This window comes from Myodes glareolus, chromosome 22, assembly GCF_982192425.1.
Source record: "Myodes glareolus chromosome 22, mMyoGla1.1, whole genome shotgun sequence".
Taxonomy (NCBI): Eukaryota; Metazoa; Chordata; class Mammalia; order Rodentia; family Cricetidae; genus Myodes; species Myodes glareolus.
The window spans coordinates 33,405,581-33,427,355 of NC_142047.1; the positions used below are offsets into that span (position 1 = coordinate 33,405,581).

General features: G+C 38.4%; 1 protein-coding gene across 2 annotated transcripts in view; it reads right to left on the minus strand.

Moving 5' to 3' along the window:
- Positions 1 to 821: 821 nt before the first annotated feature.
- The window catches only part of Terb1 (telomere repeat binding bouquet formation protein 1), a 55,663-nt gene continuing 34,709 nt past the window's right edge, over positions 822 to 21,775 (minus strand). For both annotated transcript variants that reach the window (XM_048431323.3, XM_085682086.2), the window contains exons 14-19: positions 15,559 to 15,623; positions 15,186 to 15,278; positions 7,965 to 8,114; positions 7,071 to 7,136; positions 2,213 to 2,335; positions 822 to 1,618 (exon numbers count right to left, since the gene is read on the minus strand). In XM_048431323.3, the coding sequence (XP_048287280.3) occupies positions 1,431 to 1,618; positions 2,213 to 2,335; positions 7,071 to 7,136; positions 7,965 to 8,114; positions 15,186 to 15,278; positions 15,559 to 15,623 (685 nt within the window). In that variant the 3' untranslated portion in view covers positions 822 to 1,430. The remainder of the gene's footprint in view (positions 1,619 to 2,212; positions 2,336 to 7,070; positions 7,137 to 7,964; positions 8,115 to 15,185; positions 15,279 to 15,558; positions 15,624 to 21,775) is intronic.

A 21,775-nucleotide genomic window follows, 5' to 3' on the forward strand; every position in this document is an offset into this window, starting at 1 on the left:
AAACAGCACAGACTAAATCTAACAAAATGAGAAACTGAACAGGAGCTCTTACAGTCCTATAGTAGAGTTTAACAAAAACAATCCATGGGCTGGAGATACCACTCAGCTAACAGTGCTGGGGCAGGGATGCATTCCTAGCATCCCACAAACTGGGCTTGGAGGCAGAAACCTGTGACCCCAACACTTGGGACGCTAAGGCAAGGAGATAATGAGTTCAAAAGCAGCCTGGGCTGCATAGTGAGATACTGTCTCAAAAACAAAACCAGGGCCGGGGCTGACTAGCAAACACAATGTTCTAGGAGCAAATCCCAGATCTGCTAAACAAAAACAAAGAGAAGGTCATTCTAGGATTTACAGTGAGTGCAAGTGCTAGGCCAGCCTGGGCTACATAAGACCATATCGTATCACAAACTAACCCAACAGGATAGAATTATTTGAAAATGATTCCAATTATAATAATGTAAAAGGTAGTTTAGCTATTATTGGAAAGCTAGTCAAAAGACATCAAAATTAGGTTCATAATATTGGGCATAGCTTAGGAGAAAAGTTGAGCCCTTTCTAAGGCATACATTACAAATAGACAATAGTATGTCCACAGTGACTAAGCTCTTTAGAGGATATGACCTGCTACAGCGTGAAGTAGCTGAGGCTCAGTAACATGACGCAAAAATGATGTGGAAGGACAGGAGGAGGAAATGAGAGACACCGTAAAACAACTATAGCAACAAGCAAGATGACTTGATGAGTAAAGGCACTTGCTGCCTTACCTGACAAACTGAGATTGGCCCCTAGGACGCACATAGTGCAAGGAAAAAACTAACTTCTGCAAGTAGTTTTCTATGGTCTTCACATGTGCCCAAATACACAATAAATCAATACAATGTAATGAATAAACAAAGCAAGTAAATATACAGCAAAATGAGAATTTGATCACAGAATATGAGAGTGCTAATACAACCTCATAGTTGACCTTTAGAAGAGGAATAATTTCAATTAACAAATGGCAAACATTTATTTGTTGGATGAGAGCCTTAGTTGAACAGCTTGAGAAATTGTCTGAGTTCTAGAGTGAACACTGGTACTAGGCTAAATATTGAAAAGCAAATGTCTCACATAGTATTTATGGCAATATAATGTTAAGTAATGTTTAAAGGCTGCTAATTTTTTTCTTCTGATCTATGTTTTTTGACTATAAGGAAAATTAAAGGCACAACATATTTGGCCTCATGGAAAAAGTCTATCTAATTTTCACATTTTTGAAAATGCATTTGCTTTATAAATTATTATAACATTTTTAAGAGTTTGTATCACAAAAGTCATTTCAACTCTCATATCCGGTCTCTTAAGAGTTTAGAAGAATAGTTGACAATTTATATCTCCTAAGAAATTCTATTTTAAGAGTACAAACAAAAAACTTGAGTCTCTTCTAGTCATATGGCTGCACAGTTGGGGCCTCTGATCAGTTTGTAGTATTTGTGAGCAAGGTCTACAGCCTTTCGTCCTTGTTGAAAGGGGAAAGACCACAAAATTGAATTCCAATGATTTCCCATTTTTTTAACTCCATGGAAAAGATAATTTACTTCTTCTTTGGTAAAGTTTTTACGAATTCTTCGTTTTCCTGAAATGAATGGAAATTGTAGAATATATTAATACTTGCTGAAATAAGAAATCCTAAGACTCAAATAAATGTGTAACTTATTCCCTAGATATAAACTACAGAATAAGACAGTTCAATGCCAGACACACTTTTCAAATGGACGTTTACTTCAGTTTAATACATCACTAAGTGAGGTGCTATCACTGTAATTTCTTTAATATTATAACTTAATCATTGAAACACTATCCACATCTATCAATCGAAAAACAAGTTTATAAACATTAGATTTTAATGCAGCATTGCTGTGAGGATGGTTAACAAACAGCTTAACTATCTTACAGATACAGTCTTCTCAAAGGCTCCATAACTTCACAGAATAGAGAATAACAATTGTTATTTTGAATACCAGTTTTCATTGTTTTCAATAAAAGTCTTTTGAAGTTCACTTAAAAAATAAAACAGATGTACTATCTATAGAGGTGCTCAGCTTATCAAAACATAAAAGCAAAACGGGTTACATAATGGAAAAAGAAGTTTGTAGGTTTTCTTTTCTCTTTGCTTTTTTTCTTCTGAGACAGGCTTTTCCTATGTAGCATGGGCTTGCCTCAAACTCACTATGTAATCCATGCTTGCCTGGAACTCTGAATCTTCTCTCTTTAGCCTCTGGAATGCTGGTGTTACGAGCATGTTCCTCCAAACCTGGAAGTTTTTGACTATCTGGTTTTTGATGAATAGCTTCTATAACAGAAAGAATACACAGCTGGTAAACAGTTATTTCAATTATCTCCTGGTGACTATTATAAGGAAGTAGTTTTATTATTACTGTGTGTGTGTGTGTGATGTGTATAGACACGCTCATGCCAGGGCATGCATGTCGAGAACAGAAAACAACTTTGTGAAGTCAGTTCTCTTCTTCCACTTTGATATGGGTTCTGAGGATAAAACTCTGGTCATCAAGCTTAGTTGCAAGCACCTCTACTGCTGGTCTATCTCTCCAGTCCCAAGAATGGTTTCCTCCCACTTTGGAGTTTACTAATAACTTGTGTGGCACTGCACACAGATGCCAGAGAGATGTGTTTCAGCATTTCTGCTTGAGGATGCTACTTACTATATAAGGGATGGATGTATAAAATTTGACACTTGCAAGCAAACAGTGCTGGCCATTTGTCTACCTTTCTAAGGTAAATGCGATGGCTTAAAACAAAAGAGAACATCTTCCCAGCAGAAGCTGAGAAGTCAGTGTTATTATTAGTAGTTAGTATTTAAAAATGCAAGCTCCATGAAGGATGAGTGTTGTTGTTTCTGCGGAATACGAAAGAGACCACGAGGTACAAACAAACCCACGCGTAACATTATTACAGGGAAGGGGCGTGGGGACAGTGCAGGCTGGAAGCAGGAAGGGGAAAGAGGAGGGGGGGGGTACCGCGATTCTGCCTTTTAAAGACCAACCCAGCGAATGCGTGCATCAGACACTGCGGTCTGCGTCCGTGTTGGATTGTGGGTACATGTGTTTTTGGGAAATGAAGTCTTTTGAGTCAGGCGGACCACGCTTCACTCTGCGCCTGCGCATAGGGGCCTCCTGGGAAATGCAGTTCCCCAGGAGAATAACAGTGAGACTTCTGAGTAGCTTAGTTACCACTGCATTGCCCAAGTTCAGAACAGTATCTCAGATATAGTAGGCAATCACCAGTACTTATTAAGAGAAAAGTTATTATTGATAAAACTATCTCAAAACTTCTATATGAAGTTACACCTTAGTTTTGGGAATGCTGGAAAACTGTTGTTACCCAAAGTTTCTTTGAAGTTTCATTTGATAAATGACTTGATCTCCTTGTAATCAGGACTAGGCAGGTTATAACTTTTAGGATATTAAGGCCTTAAAAGTTGTTCACATAAAGCCCCCCATTTCCACCAATGCTACCATTTTCCTGACTTACAAATTCTAAAGCAGAGGACTGGGTAGTTTTGAAAAAGACTCTGCACTTCAAGGCTTCACTACATGGCCTTTTGAGTACAATTAAAAAAATTATTATTATTATTATTATTATTATTATGCTTCTAGAAAGTCTTGCGATATAGTCACACTTGTCTCAAACTTATGAGCCTTCTGCCTTAGTTCTGGGATTAGAGACATGAGTCACACACCCAGCCTCAGGGCTATTCTTAATGTCCACTGTGTGTTTACAGAAGACAATGAGAAAGAGGGCTTAATTCTAGAAATTTTTACTTGTCAAATTCTCTCAACACAGCAAGTCATCCTAAAAAGAGCTTTGGAGGAGTCGTCAATACTTACATGGTACATTACCCTTCCTCAAAATGATAGGCTCAAATCTAAGTATAAACTACAGTTAAATGAATACCTAATATGAAAGGGAAACTAATCAAGAGGGAAAAAATGGTCACATACTAAATATTCATAGTTTGACCTGAAAGAGAGATTAAACTGGATAATGGTGGTGCACACCTTTAATCCCAGCACTTGGAAGGGAGAGGCAGGCAGATCTCTGTGAGTTCAAGGCCAGTCTGGTCTACTGAGTGAGTTCTAGGACAACTAGGGCAATGCAGAAAAACCCTGTCCACTACCCCCCCCCCCCCGCAAAAAAAAACCAACAAAAAAACAAAACAAAAAAGCAAAAAAAGAGAGAGATTAAGAGTCAAATTAATACTTCCTCAAAATATTCTTGTAAATTCTAACAAAGCAGGCAAATTATTAACTGCTTATTTTCAATTAACTAAGTCTAACCTACAAAAATAAGTACTTGGTATTTGAAGTGAATGTCACATAACAGTATTTAGGATCATTCATGCCCATTTGCATGAGGCGTGCTGATTATTTTTCAATATAAATTAATTATAGACTAATTTTTGGTTATTTATTTACGTTGAAGATGCTACTAAAAAAATCTATTGATAATTTGATGTCAAGTCCTTGCCAAGAACATTTTTTTTTCTATTTTTGGTTTTTTTGAGACAAGTTTCTCTGTAAAAGTTCTAGCTGTCCTGAAACTCATTTTGTAGCCTCGAACTCACAGAACCTGCCTCTACCTCCTGAGTGCTGAGATAAAAGGCATGCACAACCATACTAAACTAAGAACAAAATTTCTAAGTGCAATATGTCTGTATGGAACAAAGTTTCCATTTTGTAAAAGTTACTACAGAAACTATTACTTGGAAAAATAGGCATTTCATGCCAGGAACAGCGCTTTATTCCTGTTATCGCAGTATTTGGGAGATACTGAGCTATTCAGTATCTAAAAGAGTGGCACTGTACTTAATCTTAACTTACAAAAATAACCTTTTTGTTGGTTTTATATTTTATTTTTTGAGACAAGATCTGGCTGTGTGTGCTCTGGCTGGTCTGGAACTTGCTATGTAGACCATGCTGGCCTTGATTTCAGCAATTCTCATGCCTTTGCCTCCTGGGGGCTTGAATTATGGGAACACACCACCACACCTGCCTCTACATGAAGAACTCTTTTTGTTTTTTCAAGACAAGTTTTCTCTGTGTAACCACCCTGGCTGTCTCGGAACTCACTTTGTAGACCAGGCTGGCCTCAAACTCATAAAAATCCGCCTGTCTCTGCCTCCCGAGTGCTGGGATTAAAGGTTTGCGCCACCACCACCACCAGGCTATGAAAACTTAAAAAAAAAAGATTTATTTATGTATATGTATGGGTCTACATAAGTTTATGTGCACCACATGAGTGCAGGTGCCCTCAGAGACAAGAGGGTGCCAGATCCCCTGGAACTTGAGTTACAGGTGGCTAAGAACCACCTGATATGGGTACCGGGCATAAAACCCATGGCCTGTGCAAGAGCAGTAAGCACTCTCAAGTGCTGAACTACTTCTTCAGCTCCACAAAAAAACTTTTTTTAAAATTTATTTATTTATATTTTACGTACATTGGTGTTTTGCCATGAGTGTTGGTCTCCTGGAACTAGAATTACAGACAGTTGTGAGCTGCCATGTGGTTGCTGGGAATTGAACCTGGGTCCTCTGGAAGAGCAGTCAGTGCTCTTAACCACTGAGCCATCTCCCCAGCCCCACAAAAAACTTTTAATGCAGAGAAAGACTCAAGATGTATAAAGTGAATTTTAAGTAGCATTCGAGGTTTGGCAGTGAAAATAACCAAATAAATGCTAAGTGAGACAAAATGCTTGTGGGATACACAAGTTCACAATCTGTAATAAACAACAGAGTAGCTCCATTGATATTACTAATCTCCAGGTGACACTAATGAGACCTCATTGCACTTTCTTAACCTGAAGGTATTAGTTTCCCAGGATTAGAAGAAAATGATAACACTCTTGAAATCTGATAAATATGGAATGATGAAAAGTCAGAAACACTAACCTTACAGTTAAAATTACACAATCAATCAATTAGTATATATGGAAGTCAGAGATCAATGTTGGGTTTCTTCCTTTTATCGCTTGCCACCTAAATTTTTTAGACAGGTTCTCAACTGAACCTGAAACTCACCTATTGGCAGGACTGGATAGCCTGCTGGTTCAGGGAGGTAGTTGCCTGTCTCTGCCCTGCCAGCAATAAACTACAGATGTACCACCATGTCCAGCATTTATGTGATGCTAGAGATTCAAACTCAGGTCCCCGTGCTTGTACAGCAAGCATTTCAGCTAACTCATCTCCCATTCCTTAGCACTCTATAAGCTAACTTACTAAGGATTTTTATTTTAAAAGAGAAACTTAATTTATCCCATTTGTCTCTTTAATTTTTATTGTTTAAATTTCAGTAGCTATGAGCAGAAGCCTTCAATAATGTCTGTTTGAAGTACTTGTACACAGAATAACTTTCTTGAAATTTGAACCAGATATAACAAGCGTTTCTAGATGTCTTGCATTTGAATCTAAGTTCTGTGATTTCCAACTGATTATTAACACAATCAAAGAACATAATATCTATAAAACACCTAACATGTATCTGATGCTTAATAAATGTCAGGGTTGGAGAGATGGCTCAGCGGTTAGGAGCACCATAGGACCAGGGTTCAATTCCTAGCACCTACATAGTGGCTTACAACCCTCTATAACTCCGTTTCAGGAGATCTGGTATCTTCTTTGGCCTCCATGAACACTACATATACTTGGTGCACATACATACATGCAGGCAAATAATCATACACATAAAATAAAAATAAAATCTACAAAGCCAGTTAGAAATAAATAAATAAATAAAAAAGGAATGTCTTTTTTTCTAGAGAGAATTCCCCAGGTGGCAGGCAGCAAGTAAACAAACATCATAGAGAGGAAAAGGTTGTCTCTTTTCAGTAGGTATCTCATACAAGCCAAGGGTTATCATTTTAATTATCATTAAATTATCATATTAATTATCATTTAAATTATTGATTATTTATATCAATTTAATCTCTAATTAATGAGAACAGTCATTTATCTGCTCTCTTTTTAGTAATAGGTAGAATTTAAGCTTATTTAAAAATTAAATATATTCACTTAGTCCTTCAGAGGCAGTAGTCATTTTACTAAGTTGTCTTCTTCTACGGGGGGTCAGCAAAATTTCTGAAAAATATAGAAAACATTTTGTATACTTAGGATATCAATATAAGTAGTCATATATTAATTCTATTATAGTATGATACGTGTTACCCTCTTCTAGTGGGAATCCTTAAGTAAACTAGCTAGAAGTAATTTTGTTTTTTATTATATTTCCTACTGTGTATGAGTGTTTTGCCTGCTTGTGTGTATGCATACTACATGTGTGCCTGAAAAGGGTGTTTGATTCCCTGGAGCTAAAATTACAGATGGTTGTGAGCCACCTGTAGGTGCTGTGACTGAATGAACCTGGGTCATCTCTAAGAGCAGTCAAGAGCTCTTAACTGCTGAGCCATCTCCCCAGACCTATGTTTTTTGGGGTTTTGGGTTTGAAACAGGGTTTCTCAGTGTTGTCCTAGCTGTCCGAGAACTAGCTATGTAAAACAGGCTGTCCTTGAACTCAGGGATCTGCCTAACTCTGCTTCCCAGGTACTGAAAATAAAAGACATGTGCCATCACATCTCGATCTCTTTTTGTTTTTTGAGGCAGGGTATCAGATAGATCAGGGTGGCTTCAAACTCTGTATAGTTAAGGTTGGCCCTAAATTCCTGATTCTCTTGTCTCTACCTCCCAAAGGTTGAGAATACATGTGTGTGTCAGCATACCCAGTTTACAGAGAATTTTTAAGTCATTATAGACTAAATCTACTCTAGTATATCTTAAGTTATTGGTAATCTAGAGATAGGTTTTTCTTTTCAAGAGTATTTTACACTCTCTAGTCAATATACCTAATACTTTAGATGATAGTTCAGAATGTGTAGCCATAATTACAGTTAAAGTTGCTAAATTAATTACCTTTGTCACAGATAAGTGCTTTCCTTAATTCACTTTTATATTTATCTTCAGCTTCCATAATGACTTTATGGTAATCACATTGGTATGCACAAGAGTGTAAAAGCTTGCTAAAATTTCGACTGTTGAGTAGTTTTCTTACCGCTACGCAACCTGAAAGAAAACAAGTTAAGTTGACATATAGATATTCTAAAATTATATACTAATAACGCTGTGAAAGTAGACACCCTTGCCAGGCAGTGGTGGTGCACGCCTTTAATTCCAGCACACCTTTAATAGGGAGGTAGAGGCAGGCAGATCTCTATGAGTTCGAGGCCAGCCTGGTATACAAGAGCTAGTTCTAGGACAGGCACCAAAACTACAGAGAAACCTTGTCTCAAAACCACCCCCCCAAAAAAAGAAAGTAGACAACCTCTAAGATGATAAACTGAAGTAAAATTAGAATGTATGAAGTATTTCAAGAAACTCCAACTCATCTCAGAGAGTAAAGAAAATAAATACAAAGAAATAAGAGGTTACAATCACTCAGAAAAGAAGCATCCAACTCACTGTGGCAACACATGCCTACAATCAAGTTCTTAGGAGGCCAGGGCAGGAGAACAAGAGGTTTGCAAGTTCAATACTGGCTTGGGCAATTTTGTGAAAACTGGTCTCAAAACAAACAAACAAATGAAAAACAAAACAAAACAAAAAAACCCAAAAATACAAAACAAGACATAAAATTAAAGGGCTACTACAGGTCAGGGTACAGTGCTTGTCTAGCATGTACAAAGCCCTAGGTTTAGTTCTGAAAAAGAAAAAGGGCTAAGGATTAGTTCAATTGGTACAATATTTGACTAACATTCACAAAACTCTGGATTAAATCTTTAGCACAGCAGAAAATTGAGAACACACCTGTAAACCCAGCATTTAGGAGGCAGAGACAAGAAAATCAGATGTTCATGGCTATCCTTGCTTACACTATCAACTGGAGGCCAGTCTGGGATATGTGAGACTGTCTCCAATAAACAAATAAAAAAGAAAAAGATGATATTTTCTTTTATGTTTGAGCAGGTAAAAGATTTCATCTTTGCCTAATTTATGTGCAATACACAGTCTATCCTTGGATTAATGCAGACATACAACATGTATGTTGCCTTTAAAAGTTTATATATTTTCAGGACAAGGGGACCAGACACCAGTGGAAACAGATGGCCCAGGTCAACCAGCATCTCAGAGTCCTGCATCAAAACAGTTTTAAGGCTGCTCGCTGAGATGGTCCAACCTCACAAACTATTTTAGTCAAGACTTAGAAATTCACAGTCTTTACTATATTTCTAAATCCCCATGCCCTTACCCTGGTGAGAGTTATTTTTCTCGTGGCTGGTCCCTGACAGGTTCTCACAAAGATACCAGCACCCAAAAACAACAGGAAGTAGTCTCGAGAATGATGTCCAAATTCCCATAAAAGATGGGTTATGGATGCTTGTTATCATTCAAGGGGGGGTTGATTACAAGTTGTTATTGGTCATAGTCAGGAAAAAAAGCTACAAAAAAGAGTTAAACTCAAAGATCTCTTTCTAAAAGAAAAAAATGGGAATAAAATATAGGAATGTAAGGAAAAGGAAAGATTATTGAATCTACTTTAATCTTAAAAGAAACTGGGGTTGGAGAGATGGCTCGAGATTAAGAGCACTGACTGCTCTTCCAGAGGTCCTGAGTTCAATTCCCAGCAACCACATGGTGGCTCACAACCATCTGTAATGAGATCTGGTGCCCTCTTCTGACCTGAAGGCATATATGCAGGAAGAACCCTGTATATATAATTAATAAATAAGTCTTTAAAATAAAAAAAGAAACTACTAAACTCAAAATATTTTACATTGGTATGAATTTTGGTTTAATGATGTAAATTAAAAGTTAATTTTGTTTTACAGTATTTATGTTTCTACTCTTGTTTGGGATATTGTGCTGATGCAGTTGATTTAAAAATATAATGTATAATTAAAAATACAAGCTAATAGTTAGTCATCTATAGCAATCAAACTTGTAGTCACATTAGGTATATTTTCAAGGTTAACCAGATAAATTTAGATAGATGGTCTTCAAACACTTCAAAGACCTACAGAATAGGCCATTTAATATGTTTAACAACCTAAGGTTTCTCATGACAATGAGACACATTTGTTCCTGGCAACTTCAATCTATTTCAGATGAGGTGGTGGACATTGAAAACTCACATGTGGGGCTGGAGAGATGGCTCAGAGGTTAAGAGCACTGGCTGCTCTTACAGAGGTCCTGAGTTTAATTCCCAGTAACCACATGGTAGCTTATCACCATTTATAACGAGATCTGGTGCCCTCTTCTGGTGTGTGTGTGTGCAGGCATGCAGGCTAAATAAATAAATATTAAAAAAAAAAAGAAAGAAAGAAAAAAAATCCCATGTGGAGTTTGCTTTCTTTGTGGCAAAATTTAACCACTGGGCAAGAAACTACCCTTGTCTCAATTGATGACAGTATACTGTCCAAAACAGACCACCAGGATACAAAAGAAAGTACTACCAAGCTGGGCGGTGGTGGTGCATGCCTTTAATCCCAGCACTCGGGAGGCAGAGGCAGGCAGATTTTTGTGAGTTCAAGGACAGCCTGGTCTACAAGAGCTAGTTCCAGGACAGGCTCCAGAGCTACAGAGAAACCCTGTCTCGAAAAACCAAAGAAAAAAAAAAAAGAAAAGAAAGAAAGAAAAAGAAAGTGACTATCAAACTTTGCCAAGACAAGGTAGGACAGCCCCTCAAAATTCCCCACTTCTCAAAAATGTCTATCAAATATACTAGGCCTGTACACCAAAGTTGGATGCCCCAACATTACAGAAGAACTTTGGGTGACCCTCCAGGCAGCCAGATGTCCCTGTCATTAGTAACATTATAGTCTTCTGGAGTCTTTAATAGAGTTAAAGACTAAATAACTAGACTTACAGTTTTCCTTAGTTATGACAAAAGGTAAATTGGGTATAAAACTTCAGACTTACAAAGATAAGAAAACAGAGCATTTTCTCTAAATTTGCCAAATACAAATGGATTGGATGTTGTAACTGTAATTCTTACTTGATAACTGGTTTTGTTGTCCATAACTTTACTATGTTAAAGTTAAAACCTTCCTTTTTATTTGGATAAAAATGGGAAAATGCTATGGAATAATCTTTCTGTACATTGTGAAAATGTGTTGCTCTAATTGTAAATATAAAGTTGATTGGATGATAGCTAGGTAGGATTTTCAGGACAGAGAAAATGCTGGGAAGAAAAAAGGTAGAGTCAGAGGAATCTCAAGCCAGATGTGAAAGAATCCACATGGAAAGTTCAAAGATGAGGTAAACGAGCCTCAGGACTGCACATAGATTAAAATAAATGTTAATTTAATTCATAAGAGCTGGCTGGAGACAAGCCTAAGCAATTGGCTGAGCATATATAATTAATAATAAGTCACTGTGTGGTTTTTTGGGGAGTAGGTTGGCAGGACAGAAAAACTCTGCCCTCAATGGATAAGAGGTCAAAAACCTGAGAACACATGATCCTAATCCTGGCCATTGGTAACAGAGCTATAAAATGAGACCCAACATCAATAACATAAAAAAAAAAGAATGAATGAGTTAATAATGAATAAATTACCAGTTTTAGGAGGAAAAGGCTCCAGATAAAGTAATATTTAAAGTTCAGTAAAATGACAAAAATAATTAAATTGATCAATTAACTAGTTTTAGAGGGAAAAATGAAGCTTTGAGTAGCTTTAACGTATAAAAATAAGTAGAGTGGTAAGAAAGGGAGAGAGAGGAGGGACAGAAGATGATGATGATGATGGAGGAAGAGAAAAAGAAAGAGAAGAAGTTATAGTCATAGTTGTAGTTGTAGTCTAATATGTGCGAGTCCCTTAAATTCAGTCCTCAGTAATGGAAAGAGTGCATGTGATAGTGAACAAGAGGGTAAGGGCCACGTTTTAGGGTATAGTGATATTTTGTTTGTGTTTTAACAAATGAAGCTTGTCTGAAGATCAGAGTGCAGAGTTAAGCCACTAGAGGCCAGGGAATGGTGGCACGTACCTTTAATCCCAGGATGCAGGAGATAGAGGCAGAGGAATCTCTGTTAGTTCAAGGCTGTCCTGGGCTACACAAGATTGAATCTGTCTAAAAGGAAACAAGAACTCACACAAAGGTGATCCCAGCACTTGAGATTTGGGATTCCAGACCTTTAATACCAGCACTAGGGAGAGATGACATGGATGAGCGGAGGGAAGAATATGAGGCAGGAGTAGACAGGAGCTCAGTGCAGTCTGAGGTTTGGTGGAGACAAGTTGCAGTCTGAGGAGACAGTCTGAGGACAGGATCACCGCTTCGGTCTGAGCATTGGTAGTGGTAAAAGGTCTTACTAGTAGCTGGCTACACTGCTTCTCTCATTCTTCAACTTTCGCCCCAATATCTGACTCCAGATTTTATTTATTAAGACTAATTAGAATTCATGCTACATTAGGGAATTAATAGAAAGAGTGTATTGAGAGAGAAGGAATCAAGAAGAGTCACCAATAGAAGTAGAATACTACCCTGGCATAGGTATACATGCTGATAATTACAACACTTGAAGGGCAGAGGCAGGAGGATCACTGAAAATTCAGGACAAGTCTGGTCTACACAGAGAAGACTCCACAATCAAACTTCATCTCAAAAGATCCCTCTCAGGGCTGGAGAGACGGCTTAGTGGTTGAGGGCACTACCTGTTAGTTCAGAGGACCAGGGTTCAATTCTCAGTATCCACATGGCGGCTGACAACAGTCTGTAACTCCAATTCTGGGGTATCTAACACTCTGTTCTGACCTCCTTGGGAATAAGACACAAGTGATGCACAGGCATATATGCAAGCAACCCCCCCCCCCAATTCCTCTTCCCTAAAGAAAAAAGGGATGGTAGACAAAGCAGATGGACATTTAAAGAGAAAGCAAACTGTACTAAGTATTTAGATTTCCTTTTTTTTTCTTTTTCTTTTTTGTTTTTTGAGACAGGGCTTCCCAGTAGCTATGGAGCCTGTTCTGGAACTAGCTCTTGTAGACCAGGCTGGCCTCGATCTCACAGAGATCCATCTGTCTTTGCCTCCCAAGTGCTAAGATTAAAGACGTGTACCACCACTACCCAGCTAGTATTTGAATTTTTAAGATGAGGAAAAATAAGCTTGGTTCAGGTAGGACAAATGGATGTAATAGCCCAAACTATCTGCCTAGGTATTCTGTAATGAACTCAAGAGGGTACTATAAATGCTGTGAAATTCATACAACAGTAATCAGCATCTACTAGACATGACTACCTAATCAAGGAGTTCTGAGTTTCAGCACTGAAATATTAGGTTAATCTGGAAGTGATAGCTCATAGTTGACTCTCAGGCTAGCCTAGGCTATTTAGTAGGTTCCAAGCCAGCCTGATTAGTGTGATACTCTGTTTCAAAAGTAGATAAAAAGAAATTTGAGACTAAACCACATTTTTTATATTAATGTTGTCTGTGGCAGTCTGAATAAGAATGGCCCCATAGGTGCATATATTTGAATGCTTAGTCAAAAGGGAGTGGCACTACTTGAGAAGGATTAGGGGGTGTGGCCTTGTTGTAGGAAGTATGTCACTGGGGGTAGGCTTTCAAATTTCAAAAGTCCAGAATCTTTCTCTTTCGGCCTACAGACCAGTATGTAGCTCTCAGCTACTCCTCCAACACTGCCTGCATGCCATCATGCTCCCCATCATGATGAAAAATAAACTAAATCTCTGAAACAGTAAACAAGTCCCCAATTAAATCCTTTCTTTCATAAGAGTTGCCCTGGTTTTGGTGTGTCTTCACAGCAATATTAACTGTGACTACAGCCTGGAGGGAGTAGTTGGCCTTTAATCCCAGCACTTGGGAGGCAGAGGTGGCGGATCTCTGAGTTTGAGATACAAACCCGGTCTACAAGAGCTAGTTCCAGGGCAGGCTCCATAGCTACTGGGAAACCCTGTCTTGAAAAAAAAACAAAAAACAAAAAAAAAACCAAAAAACAAAAAACAAACAAAAAAAAAAACTGACGGTTTGCTTGTGTGTCTGAGAGATGAGGTAGTAACATATGACCTAAGATAGCCTGGAATTTGTAGGCTCTAATAATAATGATCTTTTCTGCCTCAAAATATCCTCAATTTCTCTCTACACTTTTTATTTTAGCTTTTGGAAACAGGGTTTCTCTCTGTAACTGCCCTGGCTGTTCTGGAACCCTGCCTGTAAACTAGGCTGGCCTTGAATTCATAGAGATCCGCCTACCTCTGCCTCCCAAGTGCTGGGATTAGAAGCATGTGCCACCACCACCCAGAGTGCCTCAATATCTTAAGTAGCTGGAATACAGGTGTGCTGATTTAAAGAAAGGTACTGAAAAAAGAAAGGAAGAAAGAAAGAAAGAAAGAAAGAAAGAAAGAAAGAAAGAAAGAGTTTACAATTATATTAAACAGACGAGAGATATGGGATTTGTACATGGTTATACATCAGCTTCAGAGAAAGTCTTCATCTAAAATACAATACTGATGTTTTGAACTGAACATGAAACAACCTCAGCTTTTTCTATAGAACAGTGAACATGAAGAAAAGAGGAAGCTGGGCAGTGGTGGTGCATGCCTTTAATCCCAGTACTCAGGAGGCAGAGGCAAGCAGACTATGTGAGTTGGGGCCAGCCTAGTCTAAAGAGCTAGTTCCAGGACAGACAGCTAGGACGGCTACATAGAGAAACCCTGCTTGAAAAAAAAAAAAAAACAGAAAATTGTAGGATGTGAAGAAGAGAAAAGTTTAGATCAGAGCAATAAAATCTTATAGAAAAAAATCAGTAGTGGGGCATGGGACACTAGGAACATTAATAAATTACTAGCAATATAAAACTATATATGGAATACTTAATACCTTTTTAGAGCATAATATAAAATAAATATTTTTCTATTCTCTGAAAACATATTTATCTTGTTCATTCAAAGTTATAGACAGTGTTGTGACATAAACAACAATAATAGATATATTAATTGCATTTACTCATGTGGGCATGACCTAATGCAAAATAGACAACATTGATTTAAATGCTTTCAAATTTCAGATTGTCATATATTCAAAAGAGATGAAATTAAATCATAAGGCAGAAGTGGTATAAATTCCAGTAAGTAGCAGATACAGATTCAATTATGAAATTATTATAATTAAAAAATATTCACCTGAGCATCTATATTTCAACATTTTGGAAGACTTGTCAGTTGCTTGAAAACCAGCTTCTTTATCTATTATGTCTAAACACAATGTAAATGGATCTGAAAAAAATGTAAAACATTGATTTTTTTGTTTAATGAAAAGGTTCTGAAATTTATAATGCTTATTAAACATCAGATTTCCATACATTTCCCCTCACAACTACATATCTAGCCATCTTAGTGGATAAAGAGAAAGATCCTAGATAAGAATAAATGGTAATAAAGGTCAGAGACAAAAGTATGGCTTACACAGAACAGATATACTAATTTACATTTGAGTTTCAGTCATCCAAACACTGATTTTCTTGAAATACCAAAGAAGAAACATTTTAAATCATACCTGTTACTGGTACCTGCTGCTTTCTATTTTTGACAGTGTGAATCAGATGCTTAACAACATGGTCACTAAAAGAAAATGAATACTACATTAATGGAAATAAAGACTCTGTAGTGTCAGGGAAATTTTAAACAGTATTTTGGTTCTGAATGTCTGGCAGGCAGATGGAGCTGTTTCCAAAACCTACTACTATAATCTGAATGTCAAGTGTGCCCCCAACGTCCATCATTCAAGCCCTGATCCTCAGCTTGGCACTACTGGGAGACTTTGAGATATTTAGGAAGTGGGGCCTTGCACAAGGTCTTAAAGTCACCAGGTGTACATCCTTGAAGGGGACTGTGCCATCTTGGATAGTCCTATGTCTTCTGTTTCTGTTAGCTTATGAGGTAAGTTCCTGATCCTCTATGCTGCCCTTGCTAGAGACCCCAAAACAAAGGGCACTTAGCCCACCATGTTAGATCCAAACCATGAGTCAAAATAAACCTATTCTCTCTAACAGTTAATTGCTTCAGGTATTATGTAATAATGGCAGAAAGTCGACTATCACACTAACAAATTTGGCTAAAGTAGGGTCAGCAATAGTCAGTGTATTATTTGTAGAAGTAAACAAGACTCCAGAGAGTAAAAACATTGATTAAAAGAAGATATAGGCAAAATATTATTTTTTAAAAAAATCACTAACAGAGGGCTAGGGATGTAGCTCCCCTCTCTAAAACAAAACAAAACAAAAAAACCCCAAGTTCCCTATATCCCAAACTGACCTTAAACTTGCTCTGTAAAAAGGGTGACTTTGAAATTTTTTATCCTTCTACTTCTACTTCCCAAGTGTTGGAATTATATGTTACCACACCCACTTTATGTGGTAAAGGACATACACCTGTTTGATTCCTAGCATATGACAAAGTATGTAAGTGGGAGAAATGGATCAATGAATAATAGTCTGAGTTCTAAAAAAAGAATACAGAAAAAAATAAAATTTAAAAGAAGAAAAGATCAACTAGGGATGTAACTCAGCTGGTAAAATGTATGCCTAGCATTTGTGAAGCCCTGGGTTCAATCCCTAGTACTATATAAACTGTGTGGTAACTCATACCTTAACCTCAGCACTCAGAAGGTAGAAGAGGAAGGATAACAAAAATTCAAAGTCACCCTCTAATACAGAGTAAGTTTAAGGACAGTCTGGAAATACAGACTTGATTTCAAGAAAAAAAAATAAAAGAGGAGGAAGAGGAAAAAAATGGAAGAAATGAAGGCCAAAAGGGAGAGAACAAAATCAGTGGGAGAAGAACACGGAAGATAGAATAGCAAATAATAATCTAACAATAATCACTGTCACTATCTGTGATAGTTTGAATGCAATTGGACCCCATAAGCTCATAGGGAGTGGCACTATTAGGGAGCATGACCTTGTTGGAATGAGTGTGCACTTACTGGAGAAGTGTGTCATAGTTGGGGTAGACTCTGCGGTCTCCTTTGCTCAAGCTACGTTCAGTGTGGTACACAGCTGCTTCTGCTGCCTGTGGATCCAGCACCATGTCTGCCTGCATGCTGCCATACCCCACCATAACAAACTAAACCTCTGAAATGTAAGCTAGTTAGCCCAATTAAATGTTTTCCTTCATAAGAGTTGCTGTGGTCATGGTGTCTCTTTACAGCAATAGAAACCCTAAGACCTAAAGAGACCTAAATAGAAAGACCTAAGAGCCATTTGTAAATTGGGCATAGGACATATACTTCTAATCCCAGCACTTGGGAGACTGAAATAGGAGTGTCATGAGTTGTAGGTCAACCTGATCTAATCTCAAAAAAAATCTTCCATATATGGAACCATACATTTGTGTCTGGCAAATAAATTGTTAATGGGGGGCTGGAAAGATAGCTCAGTGGTTAAGTAGTCCAATTCCAGAGAACCCAGGTTCAATTTCCGGCACCCACAGGGTAGCTCACAGTCATCTGTGACTCAGGTCCCAGGGTATCTGACACGCTTTTCTGGCCTCTCTGCAGGCCCCAAAGATGCATACAGTACATAGCCATACATGCAGGCAAATATCCATACACAGAAAATAAAATGAAAATAAATAAACATAATATTTAAAAGAGAAAAAAGATATGGCAAGGCATATGTTTATTTTGTGTTTTGAGACAGAGTCTCACACAGCCCATGCTGGCTCTCGACTTGCTTTGTAGTTGAAGATGGCTCTGAGCTCCTGATCTTCCTGCCTTCACTTTCTGAGTGCTGTATTATGGGCATGTGTCACTATGACTACTGAATGCAGTAATGGGAATTAAACCCAGAGCTTTGTGCACACTGGCACATCCCCCACCAACTTAACTAACCCTTTTGTCATAACTAACCCTCTTATGGGGACCAATTTCAAACTGCCACAGATATTAACAATGATTATTGGTTTGGTTTTTGGGGAATTTTGTTTGTTTGTTTGTTTGTTTAGTTTTTTGGAAACAGAGTTTCTCTGTATAGCTTTGGAGCCTGTCCTGGAACTCACTCTATAGATAGACCAGGCTGGCCTCTAACTCACAGAGATCCCTGCATCTATCTCCTGAATGCTGGAATTAAAGGTATGTACCACCACCACCTGGCCAACAATGATTATTGTTAATCTCTAGCCCTGTGTAAATCTATGCTTTGCTTTCTATAAGCTACATAACAAAAAAAAAATCAATACTGAAATCCTACTTAAAAAATTTGGGGACATTGAGTTGTTTTTTGGTATTAAGAATTTTATTAATTTTTTTTGTGAATACTAAATTTCAAGTTACATTTGGTGGACTGGGTAGGAGGTACAAGACAAATACAAGTATGAGATTCTCTCCTCCATCTCTTGTATTCTGTTATTTGTGCTTACATTTGTGGTTCCTGATCATTTACTCAAATTTTCCATTTCCAGAATTCCCTAGGTTTGTGTTTTCTTTATTGCTTTTATTTCAGTTTTCAAGTCTTGAACCATTTCCTTCTCCTGTTGATTGATTTTTCTTCAATTTTATTAAGAGAATTATTTCTTCCAATTTTTTGTTTGTCTTTTACTCCACTTCTTTAAGGGAATTTTTCATTTCCTCTTTAAGGGCCTCAATCATCTTCATAAAGTTACTTTTAAGAGGTCGTTTTCTTCTGCCTCATCTGTGTTGGGATGGTCAGGTCTTGCTGTCATAGAACCACTAGTTTCTGGTGGTGCCATATTGCTCTTTATGTTGTACAGTGTACTCTTACCTTGCTATCTACCCATTTCTTCCTCCAGTCGGTATAGGTGGAGTCGGTGCTTCAGGGGGTCCCTCTTCCTCCAGTTGGTGTCGTTGGGAACTATGGCATGTTAAATGATGCTCCTTGAGGTACAGGTAGAGAAGAGTCTCCGGTGATCACTCCTCCAGGTATAGGCTCAGATGGTCAATCCTCAAGGTGCAGATGAGGCCACAGCTACAGCGGTCACTTCTCCAGGTGCAGGCAGGGTCTGTGGTTCCAGTGGTCTCTGCAGCAGCAGGGTATCTCATACACAGAATGGCAGTGGATACTGGCTCAGTCACAGGTGCTCTTTATTCTAGCTTCCGAAAGCCACTGCTGTCATCACTCCCAGGAGTCGCTAGCTACTCTCAGTGGTGCTCACTCATCTCTCCAGTGTTCTACCAATGCTTAGACCAAAGGGGTGATCATGACCCCAGACTGTATCTCCAACTATGTCTGTTTTCACCAAACCTCAGACTGCTACTCAAACTGACACTAAAATAACAATAGCTAAGATGGAAACATGGCCAATCATAGAGTTAGAGTGAGTGCTCTGCAGCTGAGAGCACTGGCCAGTTAAGAGTTCTTACGGAGGACACAGATTTGATTCCCAGCACACACATGTCACAGCTGTCTATAACCAGTCCCCAGAGATCCAATGCCTTCTCTTCTGGCCTCTGTAGACAACAGGCACACATGGTGCATAGACACGGATGCACAAACTACTCATAAAATAATAAATTAAAAACAGGGTCAGTTGGAAAAGAGGAAAAAAGAGTATGGGTGAAACCTTGGAACAGAAGGCAAGAAGGCTGGCCCCAGAACATATCTCAGCATTCTGCAATTTCCTATCCCTGAGGAGTGAGGTTAAAATCACCACTGAGAAGAGTCTTGACAGAGCTTCCACACAGCACTGCTCAACTGCCTCATTTTCTCAGTTATGACAAAAGTGTAAATTTTTCTTTGACTTGTTTCTGATCAAAAGCCTAAGAATGTTTTCATTGCACTCTGGACTTTTTCTCTTTCTTTGAAACCCTTTTCCTCTTCCACTGAAAAGCTCCTTATGGACTGACATTGCTCGGTATGCCAGCTTTTGCAACCCCTACTGCAAAAACTCAGTCTTCTCTCTTCATCTTCTCCTTCTCTTGAAAACTGCTGAGATTAACAGCTTGTTTGCCTTGTTTTTCTTCCGAACTCTAATAAAATTGTCCTTGAGCTAAAAAGGGGGGGGGGCTGGCAAAGGAAGGAGTGATAATATAATCCATCTTCCTGATACTTAGTTTACCCTACAATCTGACCAGAGCATAGCGTCCCCTTCATTTTCCTTAAGTACAACAAGAATCAGACAAACACTAGAAAGGGTTTAAGATGAAAAGCTACATGCCTACATCCAATCTTACATGCTACCTGTGAGGGAAAAGGGCCGTATTGGAAACAAAACTGGGGGGAGGATGGGGGAGAAAGTGACCCCAAATTGGATTTTCATCAAACTCTACTCCCTTTTACTATAGTAAACCTGAAACAAGTTTTTGTCACATTGATGGTAGGTCCAATGCTTTAATTAATTATTTCAAACATAGAGACTTAGTTTAAGTTTTCTTTTGTAAGCATAATTTCTAAAATACAAATTTGATTATCTTAGGGCTTCTGTTGCTGTGATGAAACACAATAATCAAAAGCAAGCTGAGGACAAAAGGGTTTATTTGGCTTATACTTCCATGTTGTATAGCCCATCATTGAAGAAGTCTGGACAGGAACTCAAACAGGACAGGTACCTGGAGGCAGGAGCTGAGGCAGAGGCCATGAAAGAGTGTTGTTTATAAGCTGCTTTCTACATGGTTTGCACAGTTTTATAAAACCCAGGACCACCAGCCCAGGGAGAGCAAAACTCACAATGAGCTAGACCCTGTCCCATAAACCACTAATTCTAAAAAAAAAAAAAAAAAGTCCTATAGTGTTGGAGCCACATGGGCTCCAACACAGATATCTATTTTCCTTAACTGGACTGGTACAGAGGCGCAAGAAGTAACCAAGCACAACACCATTATTACAAAAAAGGGCATCTCAGGCGTCTGTCACGCAGGCTTGAATTAGCATCTCTATAAGGCATCCTCTAAATTACAAAGAAAGGGAGCAGCCAACATCCTGACCTTTTTCAAGCAGAGAAGGCTTGTCTGCAGGGCTACCTCTACCTGATCACTTCGGATCAGCCCAATGGCTTCAGAGCCTGGCTGCTACACCATAAAGAAATATGGGCCTACACTATAGGCTTCCATATATCCCCGATCTTATTGAGGTATTTCCTTAAGATTCCTCCCTCTCGGAAGACTTTAGCTTGTGTCAAGTTGCCATAAAACTATCCAACACAACTTCAGAAACTTGGGACATAATTCAGTTGGTAGAAAGCATGCCTAAAATGCATGAAGCCCTGGCTTTGATCACTAGCATCATATAAACTTGGGGTAGTAGTACACAGTACACATAAAGGTAACTTCAAGGTCATCATCGGTTACACAGGTCATTGAAGGCGTTTTTTTGGTTTTTTTTTTTTTTTTTGTATTCATGAGACCCTGTTTCAGAAAAGAAAATAAGCAAAAATGTTTTCATGGGCTCCCCACATCCTGTGGATTAAACTTCCATATTCTGAGAACAACATGCAAAGCCCTTGATAAACTAGCATCCATACCTCCTCATTCAAATTATTTTTAAAAAACGTTAGAATGCTAGACAATGGTGGTGTACACCTTTAATACCAATACTCAGGAGGCAGAAGCTGGTGGATCTCTGTGAGTTTGAGGCCAGTCTAGTCTACAGAGTTTCAGGACAGATAGGGCTCTTACACAAGAAAAACCTTTTCTCAAAAAAGAAAACAAACAAACAAACAAACAACAATGAAACCTTTAGAGCTGGGGATGTAGCTCAGTTGGTAGAGTATTTATCCAGCATCAACTGGTCATGGGTTCAATCCCCAGCACTGTAAAACCT